The 25,246-nt window shown below is 37.1% G+C and overlaps 1 protein-coding gene across 10 annotated transcripts in view; it reads right to left on the reverse strand.

The window, feature by feature from the left end:
- Positions 1–25,246, reverse strand: part of LOC150104358 (intermembrane lipid transfer protein VPS13A-like) — a 2,072,875-nt gene that overhangs the window by 417,347 nt on the left and 1,630,282 nt on the right. For 9 of the 10 annotated variants that reach the window (XM_090396324.1, XM_090396319.1, XM_090396320.1 and 6 more), the window contains 2 exons: positions 11,225–11,290; positions 10,928–11,053 (listed from right to left, as the gene is read on the reverse strand). In XM_090396324.1, the coding sequence (XP_090252450.1) occupies positions 10,928–11,053; positions 11,225–11,290 (192 nt within the window). The remainder of the gene's footprint in view (positions 1–10,927; positions 11,054–11,224; positions 11,291–25,246) is intronic. The other variant, XM_090396326.1, reaches the window with a different exon arrangement.

The following is a 25,246-nucleotide window of genomic DNA, read 5'->3' on the forward strand; positions in this document are numbered from 1 at the left end:
TTATAAAATTTGATCACTGAGTTTTCATTATGATGTGCAAGCACTGCACATCATAATTTAAATAGGCTGTCAGTATGGACAAAACATAATGGATGTCAATTTAATGTGGAAAAGTGTAAAGTCATATATTTTGGGATACAAAAGATGACAAGCTGTGTATCACACTGAGGAAACTGTGCTACAGGAAATGGATGAAGCCAGGAATTTCGGGGGTGGTAGTAGTAGCAGTAAATAGAGAATTGAAGTTTAGAGGGCAGATTGCTAAATTGCAACCTATATTCCAGAGATGAGTGACTAAGGCAATATCACGACTCTGGAATATAGGTTATGGGGGGGAGTGAGATTAAAGGAATGGAATGTAAATTTTGCAGATAGGAGTTTGGCTGACAGGAGAAAAACAAGTGATATGAATAAGATGTTTAAGTTGGTGAGGGGATTTTATCAAATTATAATTGGATTATAAAAAGAGTAGAAGAAGGGCAGGGGATGAACAAAAGGCCATCCCTGGATATTGTGTAAGGGTGTGTGAGACTAAATTTTTTACATGGAGAATTGTGGGTGAATAAAACATATTACCATAATGCATCATGAACGCAAAATATTAAATAATTTATGATTTAGTATGATAGATATGTTGTTGGTTGAGTGAACCTTGAATAATGAGTCTGCTTACTCCATTGAGGTTGGTGTGATGATAATAATAAGGTATCACCAAGTATTTGTTGTGAATTTTATCATATCAAATAAATACTTTTACAATATTAAATAATGAAACAATTAGAAAATGTGTAACTTAAGGAGTGGAAAGGATACTGGAAGTCATTATCAACATGAGACTTCTACAGAGTCAAGAAAGGACAGGAGGGCATCCTTGGAAGCTGAGAATGAATGCTGCTAAGAAAGTTGTGAGGGCTATATTTTTCTCTCATAGGGTGGTGCATGATTGGAATTGATTGCCATTGGATGTTGTGTGTATGCAAGCAATGTGAATGAACTCAAGAATAAGTATGATAGCTGGTGTGTGTAGCATGTGGCCTCCATCGATGAGTCTCTGACTCCCTGGAGGTCTCTTTTAATAATAATTAGTGAGACTTTGGCATATGATGTAATTACAGGGATATAATATGTTGGAAGATTTTTCACTTGGTTATACTATAAATTAAAGATACCAAGAAATTATATACTTGGTATCTTTAATGGTTTAATCCTTTATCCAAGTGTAAGCAAACAAAATTTGTACCTGAAGTATTTTCAAGACAGGGGCAACTCGTAGACATAATGACTTCACATCACTTGCCTTAGTATCCCATAATGCAAAGCACATATCCTTACAGACATGTATAAAGCTATGCATTATGGGAAGGGTCATGACCCAGATCAGTTTTTGATCTTTACTAAGATCTCATCAATGGAAGCCAGACCCAGAGGTGATACCAAAATAGTCCTGAAAATAGTTCACGCACAAACTTAAAGGATTAAACTAAGTATATAATTTCTTGGTATCTTTAATTTATAATATAAACAAGTGAAAAAATTTCCAACAACTTTCTCTAATCCAGAGTATTTTAATAATAAGGTGTGACACCTTTTGGCAACTCATATATGACTTCTGCATTGCTTCAAACCTTGGTATCACCTCTCGGTCTGGCTCCCACTGACGAGATCTTGGTTTTCTTCAAGATAAGTGCTTTAGTTTTCTTTCATTTGTTTTTCACTTTAATTTATTTTAAGGTGCTAGTGGTGGTTTTGCCCCCACTAGCACTGGTTTCTTTTAATAAATACATATTAGGATTTCTGGCAGTGCAGTTAATATCTGTATTATGGGATTACTTTTAGCGGTATCACGGCTGCCGTTTATAGTAGCTCAAACAAATATTTGCTGGTGGTGTAGATTTATTTCTGTATCACAGGATTATTTTATTCTCAGTCTTACTATTGAAAGTTTTTTTTTCTTCCAATTAAATGCAGAGGTTATAGTCTTTTTCTCACTTGAGATAATGGTACCAATCCTCCAAGGGTGTGAATTCTAGGAATTGAAATTCCCGGTAGTGAAGAAGCAAAATGGGTGATTAAGGTTTTAAAAGAGATAGTCACCGCAAAATAAGATTTACTGTTTCACCCCTTACAGCTGATGAAAATATTTAATTGTAGTTAAAGATGTGGAAACAAGGGACAAACTATCACAGGGTTTTACTTTCGAAGGCAGCACAGTTATTCCTGTAATGGTCAGGAGCCAGGTAAAAACAGTGAAAATCGAAAGATTTCTGATGGAATATATAGAGAATAGTAACGAAATTCTTATACAGACATTTTCGAAATGGGTTAAGATTAGTAATATATGAGAGGATATGTCAAATGAAGATCCAAATTGGTTTCCTGGTGATGTCACCTTCACAATGGATATGAAGATGCCCGTACCAATTTTGTCAACATCGACAACCAAAGTTATGATAAACTATACCGGAGTACAATGTCAATACCTGCATTGCGGTTCATACAATCACTTAGGCGATAACTGCCCCAAATCTAAATGTTTCAAATGCATGGAGATCGGACATATTGCCAATCAGTGCCTCGAACCCTGTCAGAAATGCAAAAGTTCTGAACACCATATTAACACCTGTAATTTTAGAGCTTTTGCAGAGAGAGTGGGAGCTCCTGTAGAGGCAATTAGAACACCATATATATCAGAGACATAATGAAGAGTTCCCAGATATTCCAATTCAGTCTAATAAAAACAGCGCTTTTAAGTAAGCTACACTTGGTAAAATCACAAAAAGTGTGACTAAATCAGTTAGAAATTAACCCCAAAATTCCAGATCTGTAGGAACAAATTGCCCAGTGAAATACTGATGGAACATCAGTTGAAATTATCAATAATGAACCTAATATAACAACTGAACAGGTACACAATAAAATAGAAAAAGATTCAACTGTTCTACAAGGAGAAACTGGAGAAGAAACATAAAAGTAAGTAAGATAACTGAAAGAACTTCATATGCAGAAAAGATCATCAAAAAGGAGAGATGAATTAATAAAAAAAAACTGAAGATAAACAAAAAAAAATTAAAAAAAGAACTACATCTAAAAGAAAAAGAAGTAATAGAAAATTTAAAGATGGGGAAGGCTGTGGATTATTATTATTATTATTATTATTTAGGCCTTCATGGAGTCAAAAGAATCATCACAGGATGTCCTTCCTAGGAAACACAGTCTATGAAGACTTATCATGGGAGGCCCCTCTTAGGAAACACAAAGTCTATGATACCACTCCTTAAACTCATTGACTGTTCTAGCTCTCACCACTCTATCAGTTAATGCATTCCACGGTTCAACAACCCTCCATGCAAAGAAACCACTCCTCACCCTCTTGCTCACAGTTTCCTTTTGTAACTTCCAGGGATGGCTCATTGTCATCACTCCTTCCTGCTTTTCAACCAAGTGAAAGAAGTGACAAAACTGTAACCACTTCTCAATAGTTTAAAAGTCTAAAATCATAATCACCTCTCCTTCTTCTATCCACCAAACTGTGCAGTCCACATTCCCTCAGCAGATCCTCATAACTAACATGGTATAGTCCTGAAACCATCTTTGTTATCCACCTTTGTACCCTTTCCACAGTTAATTTATCCCCTTCAAATCCTGGGGACCAAATCTGAGAACAATAGTCTAAGTGTGATCTGATCAGGGTCTTATACAATGGAATGATAACTCTTATCTCTGCAGGTCAGCATCCTTCTCATTATTGCATCAATCCTCTGTGTTACCCTCACCACCTTTGCAATATTCTCCTGAATTTCAGTTTTCTATCAATCATCAATCCCAGATCTCTTGTCTCCACTACTTCCTCCAGTACGACTCCGATAGAGTATGCAGCATCCCATCGATGTGTCCCAAACCTCAAGACCTTACATTTTGCTGCATTAAACCGATACCCCCCATTCATTTGCCCATCTGTCTAGCTTATTCAAATCCTCTTGCACTGCTGCCACATCTGCACTATTACTAATAACTCTTCCCAGCTTCACATTATCAGCAAACAACTGAATATCCCACTGCAATCCACTGACAATGTCATTGATATAAAGGTTAAACAATACTGAGCCCTGTGGGTCCCCACTTGTAACCCTCTGCCTCCTTGAAACTGTCCCACCATACACAACTCTCCGATTCTTATCGGATAGCCAATCCTGAATCCAGTTGACCAACCTGACATCAAAACCCATGTGCTGCAACTTAAATATCAGCTTATCATGTGGCACTCTGTCAAATGCCTTCACTAAATCCAAGAAAATGGCAATATATGCATTTCCCTCATCTACTGCTCTTGTAACTTTACTATAAAAAGGTAGCATATTACTAAAACAAAAGTGCCCCCTTCACAAATCCATGTTGATTTGTGAAGTGCCCCTTCACAGATTACATTACCCTCATCTGGCCAATGCTGTATACGGTCCCTAACTAATTTCTCCAAGATCTTAACAACTACTGGTGACACAATTCTGCTACTGCCCTTATGCAATGACACTATCTTACCTTCGTTCCATTCCCTGGGCACCTTTCCCGTAGCCAGACTTTCACTGAAAAGCCAGGTCAAAGGAGCTGTCTGTTCTTTAGTACATGATCTCAAAACTCATGGTGAAATACCATCCAGTCCCACAGCTTTACTGACATCCAGAGTACTCAGTATTTGGAACACACTCTCCTCCTGCACCTCTAAACCTCGAACCTGCCCTATCCCTCTAGTATTAAAATTTACTCCTTCAGGATGAAATACTCCAATAGTGTTCATTGAACAATTCCACTATGTCCTCTGCATTAGTCACTCTATTCCCATTTTTATCCCACAATGTCATTCTTCCACAATGATTTCCCCTCCTACTGGTCACATAGCTAAAAAATTCCCTAGGATTTTCTTTGGATCTTAGAGCCAATCTCTTCTCATATTCTAGTTTCACCTTCCTTACCATACTGGTCACTCTCCTGCCCTGTGTCTTATATTCTTCATACATCTGCTCTTCACCTGTCTCCTTATATCTCATCCATAGCCTCTTTTTCACTTGCAGTTCCTGTTTAATATTGTTTGTCATCCACTTTACTCCAAATTGTCTCCTCTTCTTCACTTGTGGAATACAGCTTACTATTGCTGCTAAGAAATATTCCTTCACAATTTACCTAGCACTAATGATATCCCAGCCTTCCAATTCCTCCCTGCATTAAAATTCCCCAAGTTGATGTCTAAGACTATTATAATCACCTGCCATATAATTCCACATACGTTCCCGTCTCTTTGATACTTCTGCATGTATATTCATCTTCCAAGTGAAAACCACATGGTCACTCTCTCCAAGTGGTGGGAGAGATGTCATCTCTGTTATTATCAACTCTTCTGATGCTATGACTAAATCCAAAACTCTTGAACCTCTTGTTCCCTCTATTATATGTTGCCTAAGATATTTGTCCCTCAAGATTTCTAGAAATTCCATTCTCTTATTGCTACATGCATCTTCCTCTCCTCAATTTATACTGCTGAAGTTGGAATCTCCCATAAAAATCACTCTTCTTGCTTGCAAAGCTCAACTGTCTAAACATCTCCTAGTCCCCACCCTCTGTGCTCTTTGGTTTCATCAAATCAAATGAAATCCTCAAATGAAAACTCTTCAAGCTCAGAAGAGTTGATGAATTATGAAGAACCAACTCACTCTAATAAAGAGAAAGCAAGAGATTTGATTAAAGAAAATATAATAAAGTTTACTGATTCAAAGTTTTCTCGGTACAGTTATCATCTACATGAAAAGAAAATAACTAGCTTCCAAATAAAAAATGATAGGCATGAAATTGAAGTAATGGAAAGCAACTGTAAAAAACTGGAAAACAGTTTACAAGAAGCAGGTTACACAATTGCTTCTTCACAGATTGAAGATCTCATCGGGTTCATCCAAAATTTAGATGTTAAAGGCTTACCAGTGACACTTGAATAATCATAGCATCTCCTTTCTGCATTGACTCATTAAATGTATGAAGATTCCATAGGCAAATTAAACAAGAAACTATATGAAAACTTATACTATGCCATTTTATCAGGAGTTTGTTTCTCCAAGAAACATACTTCTGCAGATATAAAAAGTTTAATAGATAGATATCCACTTCTTTCATATTGTAGTTTTGGAAGAATTAACTGGGCTGGAGTAGGAGGTCTTATTCTTGCCCCCTCCTTGGGTCATTCTGTAATATCCAAAGGGATGCAAAAGGGAGAATCTTGACAATAGATTGGAAATACTGTGGATGTGTAATAAGGTCTATAAATGTTTATGCTCTGTCCAATGGAATAGTTAGACGAAAATTCTTCCAGGAATTGGAGCCATATTCATATGGTGCCCACTACATCATTGCAGTTGGACACTGGAATTGTATTGAAAACCCCACATTAGACAAAAAAAATAGGAGGACACCCCAGGAGCAGAAAAGTGGGATATGCACAGTTAAAAACATGTCATGACAATGCTCAACTAGTTGACATATGGAGGATTGGCAATCCTAATCTCCAGGCTACATGAATCAAGGTATTGGTACTCATATTGACCGAATTTATTTTATTCTACAATGAAACCTGTCGAGAATTCATGACTAAACAAACACACATAATAACAGCACTAATAAGTTTTAATAAGTAAATATTTCATCCTAAGTATCTTAGGACATCGTCAGTACAGATAATTCAAACAATACTAGGAATAACATACAGTTAGGGTGCATGATTACAATGGAATCTCAATATGCTTGCAGTAGTGTGCTATAGAATTAAATTAAAATATATCTGATTTGGGGGGGAGTGTTGTGTAAAAATAATATGTATGTGAAATGAGGCAGTGAGCAAGGATTATTATTACACGACACCTCCAGGGAATCCAGTGACTCATTGAGGGAGGGCACCTACTCTACAGCTTTCATCCACAACTGACCGCAACTACACCAACACCATCTACCGCCGACCACCACCACTAGTATTTCCACAGACAATCACAAACATCCATGTCCACGGCGGGATTCGAACCCATAGCCTTTTGGCTGGAGAGCGGATACGCTAACCACTTGGCTAGCCTGGCTGGCTGAGTGGTTTGGCTGAAATGTGTGAGGAGAGGGGGAGTACAATTTGTTAATGTGTGGAATGAGTTTGAAGGACGAAGTGAACTGTATGGGAGCGATGGACTGCATTTGAGTGGTTATGGTGCGAGTCATTTGGAGAGATTGTTGCTGGAAGGTAGAGAAGTGAGTACAGAGAATGAATCAGATCAAGTGGGAAGTGATGTGGAGAGCAGGAGAGTATGACAGGAGAGATTGAAGAGGTGGTTATGAATGAAGAAGTAAGTGGCATGAGTATGGAAAATGAGAGAATGGGTGTGCAAGATGAACAGGGAAATGGGGAAGCTCAGGGTGGACATGGGTACACAGCTTGAGAAAAGTGGATGCTCCAAGAGCATGTGTAGACAGGAAAAAAATGGGATGACCTGGGATCAAGAGGAAACAGAATTGAAGGGGGTTCTAAAATGAATAAGCAGAAAGAGAAATGGCCCCAGTCGAGCATGGAGATATCACATCAAATGAATGGTATCAGTGAACTAGCTGTAGATCCAGGAATGAGCTGTTGTGTTTGTATACAAGTATAAGAAACAAGGCAGATGAAATGGTTGCATTAATTGAATCTGTTCATCGAAAAATTGTAGGAATAAGTGAGATATGGGTAGATGAGGACGACATCCTGACAGGAATAGAGATGGAAGGGTATGATGTCTTTCGTGAGGAAAGAAGGGGTAAAAAGAGAGGGGAAGTGCTATTGATGATAGAGTAAAAGTAATGTCCATACAAAGTAGAGATGCAAGAGGGAAACAGTGCCAATGGTTTTGAGGCAGTATGGTGTGAGATAGAGGTGAATGGAATGAAATACTTGGTTGGATGTTGTTATAGATCAGAAATGTGGATGGTAGTGAATATGAAATGTATAATCAAATTAGCCTCATGTAATCACCTGAAGATCCTGGAGAAGATTGAGGTGATTGCATTTGTTTGGTAATTGGACCCTTTTTTGGAAAGGTTGGATATATGCTAGCTTCCAGGAGATAGGATAGGTTCTATACTAAGTTTTTCATCAACTACTATCATGCATTTTCTGTTGAACTGTGGCTTGGAATGTGGATGAGAATTTTGGGTAGAGTGAGGGATGAAGCCTTCATTCAAATGAGGATAATTTCTGTGAATCACTTAGTGTAAATATCTGGGTGAGAAAAGCAAATGCAATAGTCAGGCCAAGGAAAGGAACAGTAGCAGTTCTGGAAGTCATCCCACTTGGTATCTTTGTAGTGTTAAAGAACGTGTGGTTGGATGTGGTCATGGAGGTAATTTCTGTAAAAAAGGAAACTTGCACAACATTGTGATCCAAGTTGCCAAAAGAAGAGCAAAGTCTCTGGAAGGTGAAATGGTTAAAAAAGGATCAAGGTTATTGGGAAAGTTGAGGGGATTATCAAGAATTCGGGGTAGGCAGATATACGATTTGCATAAGATCATTGTTTATAGCAAAACCTTCCACATGCAGCTTGATCAGTAGTGTTGAAGGAGGGGAGCCAGTTAAAGTTATGGATATTGAGGTCACCTAGGAATATAGCTTCACTGTCTGGATAACTGGATTGAAGATGGTTGAGCTTCATGGAGAGGAAGGTTAAGAGGCTCAAGTGGTTTGTGGAGACTGGTAAATACAGCATATGAATATTACTAAGTGAGTCAAGGGATCCTTGAGCCAGAGGAGGTCAAAATCAGGGGATTCTAAATTTGACATTCTCCAGCAGGCAATGCCAGATCACGCAGAGGCACAGGTCATCATTCTGGTGAAATGAATCATCTTTATATACAACTATTCCAACAGAAACTTTTGGGTGAGAGGGATCAAATCCCACCATTTCTTTATATCTTCCCAAATTCTTCCTTTGTGAACACTATTATTCAAGATTTCTTATTTTCTCCACCTCCTCCAATATACACCAACCAATTATATTTTCTACATCCCATCTTCACTTCCAAAAATTTAAACCCTTGCTCTCTGCAACACTGAACTGTTAACCCCACTCACCAGTACCTTCAGGTCTTCTTGCAAAGCCACATCTGCTCTATTAATTCTTCCCCAACTTTGCATTATCTGAAAATAACTACATATCACTAACATACAAGTTAAACTGCAATGGCCATAAACAGATCTCTATGACACACACAACTAGTGACTTTCTTTTTCTGGGACATTGCTCCTCCACTCACAACTTGCTGATACCTATCAGACAGCCAACATCCAATCCTGTGCACTAATCTACTATCTAACCCCAATGGTTCCAATATAATTACAGATTAATCAGGTTTGTGAAATTTAAATATACCACTGTGTATGCCTCACTTATCCATTGCATTTGTCATCTTGTTATAGCAAGCAAATTGCTAAAATATAATGATTCTTTAGCAAAATAAAATTTTTACACATTTTGCTATAATTGGAGGAAATCATTGCGTTAACTTTCTTATGAATATGGCATTTGATGTTTATATTCCATTCCTCTGGACTTCATTGATCTGGATCTTGACAATAAGTAAGCAGAGCTATTTGAATTGCTCTGTATACATTTGTTTTTAGTTCTGCTTGTGTCAGATCCATTCGTGAGGACTAACTGTTCTTCAGTTTTCTGATAGTCACTTTGCAATTGTCAGTATTGGTCCGACTGCTTCTGGATCTGCTTAGCTCTATTTTATCCATGTCTTCCAAATTATCAGAAAGAAAAGTGTTCAACAGTCATCAAAATTCTCTACCCATCTTTCATATATTATTTCTTTCCTACTGAAGATTGTGCTTTCCTAGTCTCTACATAATGTTGTCCTAGATTGGAAATATTTTCAAATCCCACCATTTGAAACTCAGCACATGCCTCATTTTTTGCTGCTGTTACACATTCACATTCTACATCAAACCAATGGCTACATCAAATCTGTTTTCTTGAGGGTTTTCCAAACTTCAGTTCTTTAACTATATCTGGCTTTATTTCTGATTTCTTCAGTCTTTCATTATAAAGTTTCTGGCTGTGATCCACACATTTTTCTTGCATTTGACATTCAACTTCTGATCTTTTATAGTAATAAGACAGTAATGGTCAGAATTCATATCTGTGCCTCTATTTACCTTGTATTTATTATAAGGTGGTGAATATGATTAAAATGTTGCTGTCAGGAGATTTCTGGCTCTTTTTTGTGAATGGCTTTATGATTAAACACTGTATTGTCATTTATCATATTTCATAAATTATAGTAGACAAGAAATTATATTCTTGTTTAATACTTTACTTAAGGGTAAACAAATAAATTTTGCATGTGACACATCTTCATGACCAGTCTATCTACTTAATGAGGCTGTTGATTTTACGTTAGTTGTCTCGGAATGTCATGATGTAAACCACACTTCTTTTCAAATGAGTATACTGCTATGCATTATTGGAGGAGTTACTATCCAGACTGGTTTTGACATTTACTGAGGTCTCATTAGTGGGATTCAAGAATATCCTGAAGTTAAATCAAGGTAGAAGTCATGTATTTTCCATATACAAGTAGCAAAATGGAGTATCACCATATTCAGGAGACTGGTTTCATTCATCCACAAGATAGATGAAGAGTGTCTGCTCCATCTTTCAATCATGCCATATAAACTTATAAACCTTAAAACTACTTTATTAAATGTAGTTAGAGAACGAAAATTTGTTAGTAATTCATTTAAATTTTTAATTAGAATTTTTTCTGGACAAAAAAAGTATAGTAGGTTTTTATAAATATTCTAAGTAAAGAATACTACAAACATATATTTTTACACTTTTGTTTCATGCACTGTTATTTATAATTTACTTACTCCGTTATCCATTCTGAGCACAGTAATTTTGGGAATGTTAAATGAAAAATGCTGGGAAACAATTTTACTATCACGGTGTTTCACATACATCTTCATGGAATCAGTATCTGGCCAGAAGGGAATATACTATAAAAAAATAAAATAAAATAAAAAAATACATACACACACACACATACACACACATATATAAATACACACACACACACACACATAAAAAAGAATTTTAGTCAACTGCATTACCTAGCAGAAACTTTAGATACTTAAACAGCTACAATGCATACCAAAACTTAAACATACCTGATCTGGAGAAATATCAAACCAAAGATCTGTTTGTTCATTTTCTTCCATAAATCGAAGAGGATGCTACCAAGAAAGAGATGGACAAGTACATTTTTAAACCTTTCTGGATATCATCCATTTACGATATTAATCTTAATTTCATCTCCTTTAACTAAACTCTTACATTTAATTAAAAGCTGTCTGATTAATTTCGGCTCAGATTCAAACTAAATTAATTGTCTACTGATTTGTATGAGCATATCTACAAATAAAGAGAAGTTTTTTCCCCTTAATACAAAAAAAGAAGGGAAAAAAAGCAAACAATTATATCAAGGTCTAATTGTACTTTAACAGTGCTGCGTGGAATCCAGCATTTAATAAATATATTTTATTATACGAATAAAATATATAATTTGATCAGTATTTTATCGTTTATACTATGAAGCATTATTATGAATAATCAATGACACCTAAGCCTTTCTATACATAGATCTTGACTACCTCAGAAAGTATATAACAGAGAGCACACGAAGATTGAGGGTCTTGGATTTGATCATCTCATCACTGTCCAAGTGGGGAAAAATTCCCTCACTGGAATGTGACTGCAGGCACCCAAATCAATCAATCCACCATACTTCCACTGAGTGCAGTCTTTGCACATATATGGATCAAAGAAATGACTTCCTAGAGGCAACAACATCTGCTGTATACTGGATCAGAGAACTTGATCTTAACTTATAAGTGTTTTGTTCATTGAAAGTGTAATTGTCTCTGTTTTACTACAACTGCTTGTCACTTTCTTTTTGCATACATATTGATTTGTGTACATGTACCTTTATAACTGCATGTAGATTGCCATATGTTAAATAAATAAATAAATAAATCAGAGGATATAATTATAAATGAGTGTCAGATCACTATCAAGCTGGTGAAAGGGACCATGAAGTGATTACCTGGATGGTTGCTGGCAGTGTAGGAACTCTGTAAGGAAAGGGTATATGTAGAACTACAAGGCTAGTGATTATGAAGAGCTCAGTTGACAGCTTGCAGGTGTAGCATGGATTTAGCTAGAATAGAGATCAATGCAATTTGGGGGATATTCAAGAACTGTTTAGTAGAAGCAATGTCTAAATATATTCCAAGGGTTGGATGGTTAAATAAAGTAGGTGTGAAATGGATGAATGAAGAGATTAAACATGCGATACAGAGGAAAAAGGCATTATGGAGGCAGCATAAGAAGAGTGGTAATAATCAATTCCATGAGGATTACAAAGAACACGCAAGGGACTTGGTTGGCAAGGGTAGCAAAAGTGAGGTATGAGCAGTAGTTAACTGATGAAGCCAAAAAGAATCCTAGGGAGTTCTTTCGATATGTAGCCAGCACAAAAAGGAATGATTATGGAATTATGACACTGACTGGAGAAAAGGGCATAAGAACAACTGCTGCTGAAGATATAGTGGAGATACTAAATGAGCAGTTCATAAAGGTCTTTCATTCCTGTGAATGTGACACCATGGAGAGTTTGAGAGCAGTTGATGATTGGGATGGGAGGCTGACTGTAAGTGAGCAAGAGGTGTGTGGGGAGTTGAGCAAACTAGATGTAAATAAGGCTGTGGGACTTGATAATATATCACCAAGTATTTTGAAGGAATGTGCCAGGGAGTTGGCTTCTGCCTTGAGATATTCTTTTAATAAGAGTCTTGCACTGGGTTAAGTTCCAAAGTAGTAGAATGAGGGCAAGATTGTGTTGCTTCATAAGGGAGGTGATAGAATTCAAGCATCAAATAATAAGCCTATCTGTGTGTCAGATGTTGTGGTTAAGTTGTTGGAGAAACTTGTGAGAACTAGAATCCAGAGTTGGGTTGATAACAATGGTATTATCTTTGATTGACAGCATGGATTTGCTAAAGGGAGGTCATGTTTTAGTAATCTACTTACTTATTACAATAAGGTGACAAATTCATTGTACAGCGGAGAGGGATACAGAATAGTATACTTAGATTTTGCAAAGGCTTTTGATAGATTACGGCATAATAAGTTGATAGTCAAACTAGAGTGTATGGGGTTTGGATATTACATTAGTGCATTGGATCGGAGACTGGCTATCTGACAGGTATCAGCAAGTTGTGTATGGGCAGCAATATCCCAGAAGAGGAAAGCACTGGTAGTGTGCCTCGGGAATATGTTTTAGGACTATTGCTGTTTAACCTATATGTTACAGATATTGGTGAAGATTTGGATGGGGATATTCAGTTGTTTGCAGATGATGCAAAGTTGGGATGAACTATGAAGAGTACAGAAGATGTTGTGGCCTTACAAGAAAACTTGAATAAATTGAGTGATTGGGCACAGGATGTGAGTTCAATGTTGCAAAATGTAAGTTTTAAAATTTGGGAAACAAAGAGTCTAGTGAATAGGAGGAAGAGGGGGTGATATGATAGTGACCTACAAATTAGTAAGGGGTTGTTATAGGGTCAATGGTGAAGAGGTTTTACAGCAAATGGTGGGAGATCAGGGGAGAACCAGAGGTTATCCCTGGAAGCTGTATAAGGAGAGTGTGACCAGGGGAGTGAGAAGCAGGTTCTTTGCATGCAGAGTTGTGAATATTGGAATGCCTTGCCTGAGAGGATGGTGTTTGCATATATGACAAAAGAACCTCCTAAATGGATCTTTAACTTCATTAAGTCAAATAAGAAGAAGAATGTCATTAAATGGCACCCTCTATGGACCAAATAGCCATAAAGTTAATTAAAGATATCAGGACATCACATCTTAAAATAATAGATAGTCTCCCATTTCTTTGGCAAATTAATGCAACCATACTTATTACAGTGGGGAGAGTAATTCATAGCTGATTCTAAAAATAGTTTCTCATGCCTATAATGATTTCTATGTGATATAGATGTTTTCCTCCACTTAATCCTATGTGAAAGAGGATCCAGAGAATGGTCCTCCAATTATTTTGTGTTGGCAGTTTAAGTGTATTGAATTTAGTGATAATGTTCATGGTGAGAAGCAGGTAATCATCTTCACACATCAGTATTTTCCTAATGGGTCACTTTTTGATCTTTCATTTCACAGCAAATCTCTTTATGTAGTATGCCAAGGAGACTTCTCCAGTATTAATCAAGAGTAATTTAAAGTTTTGTGAAGGGTAACCATCATTGATATCCCTCAAATAGATGCTGCACGAAGGAGTTTCTGTGGTTTGAGTTTTAATTTCTGCAAGAATGTTCCCTGAACAGAGCTACTTGAATGGTTTTGGAGATCCTGAAACATTTTCATAAGTGTATGTTCTTCACAGTTGAGTGTAATATTAAAAATGTTGGTCTGCTTGTTGATGCTTCTGATGTTTTTGCTTCTTTGTTTTAATTTTGGTTGATGTTTCACTCATCTCTGGGCATGACTGGGGCTTTCTGAGGGCCTCTGATAAACAAGAGGATGAAAAATTATTCATTCCTAAAGGGAGTTTTGATTCAGTAACAGAGCTCTTCATCCGCAATGGAGCTACACATGGATGCAAACTCTAAATCAAGAAATGACTGCACATAGTGATAGAATGCATGGGATACTCCTGCAGTTACACAAGTACCAAAGGAAGCTTCAAGCCCTGTCCCTGAACTGTATATGGAAGGAGACTTACCACAATACTGTTGCAGGCAAGTCCACAAGTCATCCAAGACTGCCTGTTTTGCAGAAGTAAAGGACAAAGTATTGCAAGTCTATCAGAATCTCCATTTCCATATATCCATGGCTTGTACTGCATAGCAAACACAGTGGTAAAATGTTAGATCTCAATGACAGTGGTCTGGAAGACAGGATAGGAATACATACTCAGGATAATTAGGGCAAAGACTATGAGAAGAAAGCACAGAAAAATAATAAGAACAAAAAAGGGACAGTACTGTCACTGGTAGATCTCCACCATACATAGAGTTCTCACATGAAGAGACAGGGCTGTAATGAATAAAGAAAATGAAGTGGTTGCATTGATAGATTTAGCCTGTCTAAAGTTTATTAGACTCAGTGAAACGAAGCTGATGTCCTGACAGGAAAGAAGTAGAGGAGTGTAGCATATTTCGACAGGATAGGAACGGAAATGGAAGCGATGAGTGTAACTTATGATAAGTGATGGATTATATCCTCTCAATGTAGAGAATCTGGAAGGAAATGGCACTAGTAGTTTTGAAATTTTATGGCATAAGGCAGACATAGGTAGGACAAAATATTTAGTGAAATATTATGGGCAGATCTCCCAGTCTATCTTGCAAAAAAAATGAACCGTGTGTATACAATTGGAACAGAGAAGAGAGGAAGTTGATCTTTGGGGAGGCAGATGATCATATGAAGTTTGAAAACAGTGCAGAGATTATATTTGTTTAATATTCTGGGTATATTTTTCTGATGTACTATTATTAACACCAGATCTCCATTGAGTCTAAAGACTCATTGCAGAAGACAAACACTGTTACACACAAATCCCATCAAACTGTGCTTTAAAGACATTCAATGTGTTTAAAGCGGGCGCTAGTGGGCCAAGCGCTGCAGACGCGATTTGAAGAGCTCCTGATTCAGATAAGTTTTACTAGGAATAATTAAGTATATATGCATAATTGTTTAAGTAAGAGCGGCTGTAAACGCTGTATGCTAACGATATTATTAGTGTGGGGGTTTTTTCTTGCCTAAACTAAATTACGAAATCGTTATTATTAGACCTAGTAACCTGCAGAGAAAAAAAAAAAATGGCGGCGGCATTGTCATTCCATGATTTTAATTTAAATTTCAGTCATTTCGTTAAGTGTGAGGTCTGTTATATGTATTCCTTCGATTACATAAATGATTTGTGGATGTTTAGTGCGGATGGAAGAAGGGTATGTGCGAAGTGTGACCTGAATGAGGAACTGATGAATACGAATATGAAATTGTTGACAGAAAGTGCTAGTATCGATTGTGTCGCGAGTGCACGTTTGAAAGAGAAGGATGGTGAGAAAGACAGGAAAAAAATGTTTAAAAATAAGAAAAAAAGAAAAAGAGCAATTTGACAACCGTAACGGATGTTAAAAGGGACGAAAGTGAGGCGGAAAGAAACGAAATTGAGAGAACGAATGAAAGTAGAAATGGCGTGATGCAGAAATCGCAAGTAAAAAAAATCGAAAGAATAAATGATAGCGAAAAAAGAATGAATGATGGCGAAAGTTGGACGCATGTTGGAACGAAAGTACTGAACCAAAGAAAGATGAATTACAGTAAAAGTGAGAAGAATGATAGCAAAAGTTGGCCGCATGTTAGTCCGGAAGTACGGAAACAAAGAAAGATAAATGAGAGTGAAAGCGAGAAGAATGATAGTGAAAGCTGGATGTATGTTGGACCGAAAGTACGGAAACAAAGAAGGATGAATGAGAGGGAAAGTGAGAAGAGGGGGTAGAGAGTTAGAAAGATTTAATGATAGAGAGAATGTGTTGTGAGGGTTCGGAAGGTGAATTGGATTGGATGAAGCAAGAAATGAAATGGATGCGGAATGAAATTAAGAGAATTCAGGTCAAAACTATTAAAATAAATCATGATGGCATGAAAGAGTTAACGAAAGATGAGTGAGTGGCATTGTATGGCAACTCCATTATTAAAGGTGTGCTAGAGGATAAAATGCACAAGGTATGTTTTCCAGGCGGTAAAACGAGTAGAGTGATTGAGGCGTTGAATATGAGGTGGGAGCGAGCAAAAGAGTTAATTGTATTAATTGGTACAAATGATTTGAGAGAGAAAGAGCATGTCAAAATGAATGTCAGGAGACTGCTTGGAAAGATAAAAGAGATTAGTGTGACAGGAAGGGTAGTCAGCGTGTTGCTAGGTATGATTGGGGTGAAATGAGGCGGAGAGGAAGGATTGTGAATGATATGCTAGCTGAAATGTGTGAGGAGCTGAGAGTACAGTTTGTTAATGTGTCGAATGAGTTTGAGGGACGAAGTGAGCTGTATGGGAACAATGGACTGCATTTGAGTGGTTATGGTGTGAGTCGCTTGGAGAGACTGCTGCTGGAAAGTAGAGAAGTGAATAGAGAGAATGAATCAGATCGAGAGGGGAGTGATGTGGAAGAGCAGGAGAGTAAGACAGGAGAGATTGAAGAAGTGGAAATGAATGGGGAAGTGAAAGGTATGAGTATAGAAAATGAGAGAATGGGCGTGCAAGAGGAGCAGGGAAATGGGGAGGCTCAGGGTGGACAGGGGTACACAGCGTGAGAAAGGTGGATGCTCCAAGAGGAGGTGAGAGCATGTGTAGGCAGGAAAGTAATGGTATGACCAGGGATCAAGAGGAAACAGACAGAATTGCAAAGGGTTCTAAAATGAAGAAGCAGAAAGGGAAATGGCCCCAGTCCAGCATGGAGAGATCACATTGAGTGAGTGGTATCAGTGGAACTAGCTGTAGATCCAGAAATGAGTTGTTGTGTTTGTATACCAATGCTAGAAGTATAAGAAACAAGGCAGATGAAATAGTCGCACTAATTGCTTCTGTGCACCCAGAGATTGTCGGAATAAGTGAGACATGGTTAGATGAGGACGACATCCTGACAGGAATAGAGATGGAAAGGTATGATGTGTTTCGTGAGGATAGAAGGGACAAAAAGGGAGTGGGAGTGCTATTGAACAGAAGTGGAAGTAACCAATTTCATGAGGTCTACAAAGACCAAGCAAGGAGGGTGACTTGGTTGGTGAGAGTAGCTAAAGAGAGGTATGAACAGCAGTTAGCTAATGAAGCCAAAAAGAATCCTAGGGAGATCTTTCGATATGTAGCCAGCAAAAGAAAGAATGATTATGGAAGGATGACATTGATTTGAGGAAATGGTATAAAGACAGCTGTTGCAGAATGTGTGGTGGAGATACTTATTGAGCAGTTCATAAAGATCTTTCAAACTTGTGAATGTGACTTCATGGAGAGATTAAGAGCAGTTGATGATGGGGAGAAGAGACTGACTGTAAGTGAGCAAGAGGTGTTTGGGGAGTTGAGTAAACTAGATGTAAATAAGGCTGTGGGACTTGATAATATATCACCACATATTCTGAAGGAATGTGCACGATAGTTCACATGCCTTGACATATTTTTTTAATACGAGTCTTGCACATGGTCACGTTCCTAAGGAGTGGAAGGAGGGCAAGATTGTGCCACTTTATAAAGGAGGTGATCGAACTCAATCATCAAACTATAGGCCTATCTGTGTGTCAGGTGTTGAGGTTAAGTTGTTGGAGAAGCTTGTGAGAACTAGGATCCAGAGTTGGATTGACAACAATAGTAAAATCTTTGATGGACAGCATGGATTTGCTAAAGGGAGGACATGTTTTAGTAATCTACTTTCTTATTACAATAAACTGTTTCCTTGGACAGAGGAGAAGGATACACAGTAATATACTTGGATTTCGCAAAGGCTTTTGACAGATTACTCATGATAAGTTGACAGTCAAACTAGATCAGATGGGGTTGGATATTAGATTAGTGCATTGGATTGGAGACTGGCTATCTGATAGTTATCAACAAATTGTGTAATGGGGAGCGATATCCAGGAAAAGGAAAGTTACTAGTGGTGTGCCTCAGGGGGGTCTGTTTTAGTGCCATTGCCGTGTAACTTGTATATTAATGATATATTAATGATAATGAAGATTTTGATGGATATATTCAGTTGTTTGCAGATGATGAAAAGTTGGGACGAACCATTAAGAGCAGAGAAGATGTTGTGTCCTTACAGGAAGCCTTGAATAAATTGATTGAATAGGCACGGGAATGGGGATGCGAGTTCAATGTTGCAAAATATAAGGTTATAAAATTTGAAAAACAAAGATGGGATGCAATATTTATGCTTGGTGAGGATATATTGTCGGAGGTGAACTAATAAGAGATCTGGGGTGATAGCGGATAGGGATCTAAAATTTAGGGGACACATCGCCGAAATTGTGAAGACAACACAAAGACATCTAGGAATGATGCAGAGGACACTGACGTGTAGAAGTAGGGAGATTCTTGTTCCAGTGTATAAGGCTTTGATTAGGCCATACATGGACTATTGTGCCCAGATTTGGTCACCTGGTTTTCAGAAGGACGAAGAGATGTTGGAAAGGGTCCAAAGGCGACTGACTAAGGTAGTTTCCGGCCTCTGGAATGTCGAGTATGAGGAAAGATTGAAAAGATGTAATTTGCAGAGTCTAGTGGAGAGAAGGAAGAGGGGAGATATGATAGAGACCTACAAGTTGGTAAGGGGTTGTTATAGGATCAATGGTGGAGAAGTTCTACAGAGAATAGTGGGAGATCAGAGGAGAACCAGAGGTCATCCCTGGAAACTGTATAAAGAGGGTGTGAGTAGGGGAGTTTGAGGCAGGTTTTTTTCGTGCAGAGTTGTGAGTGATTGGAATGCCTTGCCTGAGAGTGTAGTGTCTGCAAGGAGTTTGAATGTGTTTAAGACATGGTATGATGAGATGTTTGTGAGATAAAAGGACCTACTAGATGAGTCTTTGACCCCATGAGGTCTTGTTAAATAATAATAATAATAATGTATTTGCATTCACCACAATATAAGGCAAAGCATTCCACTGACTAACCACTCTCTAAGCAAAAAACCTACTCCTTTTACCATTGCTCACACCCTTCTTATACAAATTCTATGATGTTCTCTTGTTCTATCCCCTTTCCCCATTAACCTGCTAACAACCTTTTACCAACTTAAATGCCTCAATTATATTCCTTCTCTTTCTCCTATCACAAGCCTTTGCAAACTGCATTCGCTCAATCTGTCCTCATATCTTACATCCCAAAGAACCAGATATGACCTTAGTCAGTCTTCCTCTTGCCCCTGTCCCATATAACATCATCACCAAGAAAACGAGGAGACCAAATCAATGTATAATAATCCATACGAAACATGATCAAGGTCTTATACAATGGAGGCAGAACCTATATATATTTTTTAAGTTAAGGTCCTTTACATCATTGCCATAATCCAATATGATGTTTTCACTGCTTGTTCAATGTAACCTCTGAATTTCAGATCCTTGTCCACCACCACTCCAAGGTCTTTTTTCTCCTCAACTTTCTCCAAAATTTCCCTGCCAACCATATACTTAGTATCCCATTGTTGTTTACCTCAGAACCTTACACCTGACAACATGAAATTGACAGTTCCATACTGTTGCCCACTCTCATACAATCTATTAAAGTCCTCCTGTAAGGCCACAACATCTACTTGATTCCTTATCATAACCCAGTTTTGCACAGTCTGCAAACTGTTGTATATCACCAATTAAACCTATCCCAATATTATCAATATACAGATTAAATGACAACTGTCCCAAAATTGACTCTTTTAGCATACTAGTTACTTTCCTGTTTTGAGATAGTGTCCCTGCACGTACAACTTGCTAATACCTGTCTGAGAGCCATTCACCTACTCATCTCACTAGTCTATCCAATTCAGTTACTAAACTGAATCCAATCCAATTGGATTTGGTTTAGTAACCAACATGTAGTGTGGCAATCTATCAAAGCCTTTGCAAAATCTAAGCATAACACTGTATATGCATCTCCCTTGTCGAATACATTCATCACCTTATTATAGCACATTAGCAATTGTGTAAAACATGACCTCTCTTTAACAAACCCATGCAGACAAGCACAAAGAATACTGTGCTTGAGGCAACACTAACACTGCTTGTGTTAGTGTTGCCCTGGTGTTGTACCACCTTACCCCAGTCCTGAAGATACTTTCAGGAGCAAACTTTGTTTGCTCACACTTGGATAAAGGATTAAACTAAATTTATTATACTCTAACCAAGTGAAAAATAAACTCTCAACACCTTTCTCTAAATCCAGAGTAATTTATTAAAAAAGGGTGGCACACCATTTGGCAATTCCTATAGGTAGAGATGACCTGCTAATGCTTCTGCCTGGTATCTCCACTTGGGCCTGGCTCCCACTGAAGAGACCTCAATAAAGGTCGAAACTAGTCTAGGTAGTGGCCCTTCCCTTAATGCATAACATTAGACATATCCGCAAGGAGATGTGTTTTGCATTATAGGAGATACTGAGATAAGAGTGTTGGTATCTTGCTCCACCTTTGCAACGAGTTGCCCTGGTGTTGTACCACCTTACCCCAGTCCTGAAGATACTTTCAGGTGCAAACTTTGTTTGCTCACACTTGGATAAAGGATTAAACTAAATTTATTATAAACAACTGCAAAAGATATAGTGGAATTATTCAACAAGCATTTTATCAGCATATATCATACTGGTGTAAATGATCTGGTGCAATATATAGAAGAGAGGCAAGTATTAGGAGAATTGGAAGTGAAAGAAACAGAATTTTATCAGATGTCGGTTGGGTTAGATGCGAATAAGGCTGTGGGAATGGATAGCATATCACTACGCATTCTTAGGGAATGTGCACCACAGTTGGCTATGCCCTTGACCTGGTTATTTAATGAAAGTCTTGCTGCGGGTAGGATTCCTAAGGAGTGGAAAGAAGGCAAAATAGTGCCACCCTACAAGAATGGTTCTAAGACAGAAGTTTCCAATTATATGCAGTCTGTATAACTGCGATTTTGGTCAAGTTGTTGGAGAGATTGATAAGGAATAGAATATAGAATTGGTTTGATGGAAATAGCATTCTTTATGATGGTCATCATGATTGTAAAGGGTAGGTCCTGTTTTAGTAATTTACTTGCATTTTAAGATAAGGTGACAAGTGTCTTAGATAAGGGAGAATTATATACGGTGATATTCTTAGACTTTACAAAAGCGTTTGATAGATTACCACATGATAAGTTAGTGTACAAGCTGCACAGGATGAGAATAGACACTATAATGGTTAGATGGATCAGAGATCGACTCTCTGAACAATACCAGCAAATTGATGGAGCAGTGTCTCAAAAAAGATGGTAACCACTGGTATGCCCAGGTTTCTGTTCTTGGGCCCTGCTGTTTCATTTGTTTGTAAATGATATACCATGTGGACTGACTGGGATCTTCAGTGATTTGTTGATGACGCAGTTGAAAGAATTATAAGTAGCACTGCTGATGTTAAATCCCTTCAGGAAGATTTGAATAGAATTTTTACTTGGACAAAAGAGTGAGGTTGTAGTTTTAATATCAATAAGTGCAAGGTGTTGCATTTTGGAGTGAAGAAATATAAGGCTGTGTCCTATATTGAAGTGGATGAGATTAGAGATTTGGGAGTGATGGTTGACAATAGATTGAAGTTTAGAGGGCATATTGCTAGTGTTGCAAAGGCTGCACATTGTAGTGCTGCTATGATAAGAAGTACTCTAACATGTAAGGATAATGGTGGTTGTGCCACTGTATAAGGCACTGGTCAGACCACACTTGGACTATTTTGCTCAGATCTGGTCACCTACCTGGTCTTCAATGTGATGTAGAGACATTGAAGAGGGTCCAGTGATGAGTGACTAAGATAATATCAGCAGTTTGGAATGCTGGCTATGGAGAGAGGTTGAAGAAATATGGATTGCAGAGTTTGGTGAATAAGAGGAAGAGAGGTGATATGATAAAGACATCTAAGTTAGCAAGAAGATTTTATCAGATTAATCCACAGGGGATTATGAAAAGAGTAGAAGGTGAGAGGGGAAGAACCAGAGATCATTCCTGGAAGTTATGTAAAAGTGTAGTGAAGAAGGGTGTGAGGAGTAGATTTTTTATATGGAGAATTGTCAGTGAATGAAATGCATTACCAGAGTGTGTTGTTAATGCAAAGAATGTTAAGGATTTTAAGATTGTATATAATAAATATGTTGTCAATTGAATGAACCTTCCACGATGAGTCTGTTGACTCCATGGAGGGTATAATAATAAACTCTTCCACTGTAAATATTCTGTTGTATATTAAGAGAAGAAGATCTATAGAAGATAATGGGTGGTGTTTTATCATCTCATAATGGATGTCATCAGGGCCAATTGCACTAGGTTGTGAGAGGAGAAGTGTTCTTTTTAGTTCATTCTTCTCTTCTTCTTCTTCCTAACATGGAATATAGGCCATGTGGCCTGTTCCAGTCTCATGCCATCTCTTTCTTGGTCTTCCGATTCTTCTTTTTCCACTTATTTTGTATCTGTATAATATTTTTGGTAGTCTGCTGTTGTCCATTCGATTTAAATGTTCTAGCCATTTTTGTTTATACTGTCTTATGTAGTAATTAATTGGTTTGATTTTTAGGGATTGTAAGATTTCTTCATTTGTATTGTGGTCCCACTTGGTATATCCAGCTGTTTTTCTGAGGAACTTCATTTCTGCTGTTTGAATTCGTTTTTCATCTTTCCTTTTCATGGTCCATGTTTTGCTTCCGTATAGTAGAGTTGGTTTTGACAAGACATTATATAGTCTGATTCTAGTGTGTTTCTGTACCAGGGATGGCTTAAATATACTGTTTATTATGCCATTTACTTTGACAAAGTTTGATATTTTAGTGTCTATGTCTTTTTCTTCTTCGTATGATAGATCACATCCCAAATATCTGAAAGTGTTTACTTGTTCTAGTATTTTATTATCTATCACTATTTTACTTCTTATTGGGTTTTCTCCTTTGAATGCCATTATTTTTATTTTTTCTTTGGACATTGTCATATTATATTGCTTTGAGATATCATTTAATGATTTTAATGATCTTTGTAAGTCATCTTCTGATGTAGCTAATACTATTTGATCATCTGCAAATAGTAGTGTATCTATCTTCATTTGCGGGGTCATTTGTATACCAAATGGGTTATGCTGTTTCCAGATTGTTAATATTTCATTTATATATATATATTGAAAAGCAGAGGTGAGAGGGTACATCCTTGTCGTACTCCTCTTGATATATCTTTCCATTCTGAGGTGTGTTCTAATTTAACTGCTATTTTATTTCCTGTATATATTTCTTGAATAGATTGTAAAAGTTGGTTTGGTATGTTTAAATTGGTTAATATTTTAAACAATTTTTGTCGACTAATTTTGTCAAAAGCTTTTTCATAATCAATAAACGCCACATGTGTTTCTTTTTGAAATTCTCTTCTCTTTTCTATTAATAATTTTAAAGTAAAAATTGGATCTATGCATGATCAGCCTTTTCGGAAGCCATTTTGTTCTTCTAGTAATTTGTTTTTTACAATGCTGCTTAGTTTCTCTTTTAATATTCCTGCATATATTTTATATCCTGTATTCATCAGGCTAATTCCCCTATAATTATTGCAATTGTCTTTATTTCCTTTTTTATAGATTGGGATGACCAGTGCTTTTTTCCAAGAGTTAGGGGTTTTTCTGGACATCCAAACCATATTAAAAAATTTCAAAAGTCTTTCATTAAATTTTTCACCTGCATTTTTGTATAGTTCTATATTTATATTGTCTTCTCCTGGCGTTTTCCTATTTTTCATCTTCTTTAGTATATTTTTCAGTTCTAACATTGTGATATTTTCTATTAGGTCATTCTTTGTCATATAAAATTTTAATTCATTGTTCTCATCTGTCCAGAGATTTTGGAAATAGGTCACCCATTTTTCTAAATCTATTGTTTGTATTTTTATCTTTTCTTTTATTTCTTTATTCATGTATTTTATTACTTTATAGGTTTTGGGTTGTGGCTTAAATAAATCCTTTTCCAGTTCTGTTACGAAATTGTTCCATCTTTCTCTATGTTTTTTCCTTACTTCTCGTTTTGCAATTGCACTATTTCTTTTATACTCTATTTCTGCTTCTATTGTTTTGGAATTTAGCAATTTCTGGTAACTGTCCTTTTTGGTTTTTATTATATTTTCTATTTCTTTGTTCCAGTCTCGTAGTCCTCTTTTTCTAATCCATTTGTGCTTTATTCCTAAGGTTTCTGTTGCTGCTTTTGTGAGAATTTGTTTCAAATTTTCCCATTCATCTTCTATATCCCTTGATTCATGTGTGGTTTCTGTTTTTAAGTTTGTGCATTTTTGATATCGTAGTCTAACTTGAGGATCCTGTAATGAAGAAATTTTGTAGCTTGGCTGGTAAGAATTTTCAATTCTATGTGTTTTTAGCCACTTTGGTT

Source organism: Typopeltis vanoorti, chromosome 8 (genome assembly GCF_054136105.1).
Source record: "Typopeltis vanoorti isolate ZY-2024b chromosome 8, IOZ_Tvanoo_1.0, whole genome shotgun sequence".
Lineage (NCBI taxonomy): Eukaryota > Metazoa > Arthropoda > Arachnida > Uropygi > Thelyphonidae > Typopeltis > Typopeltis vanoorti.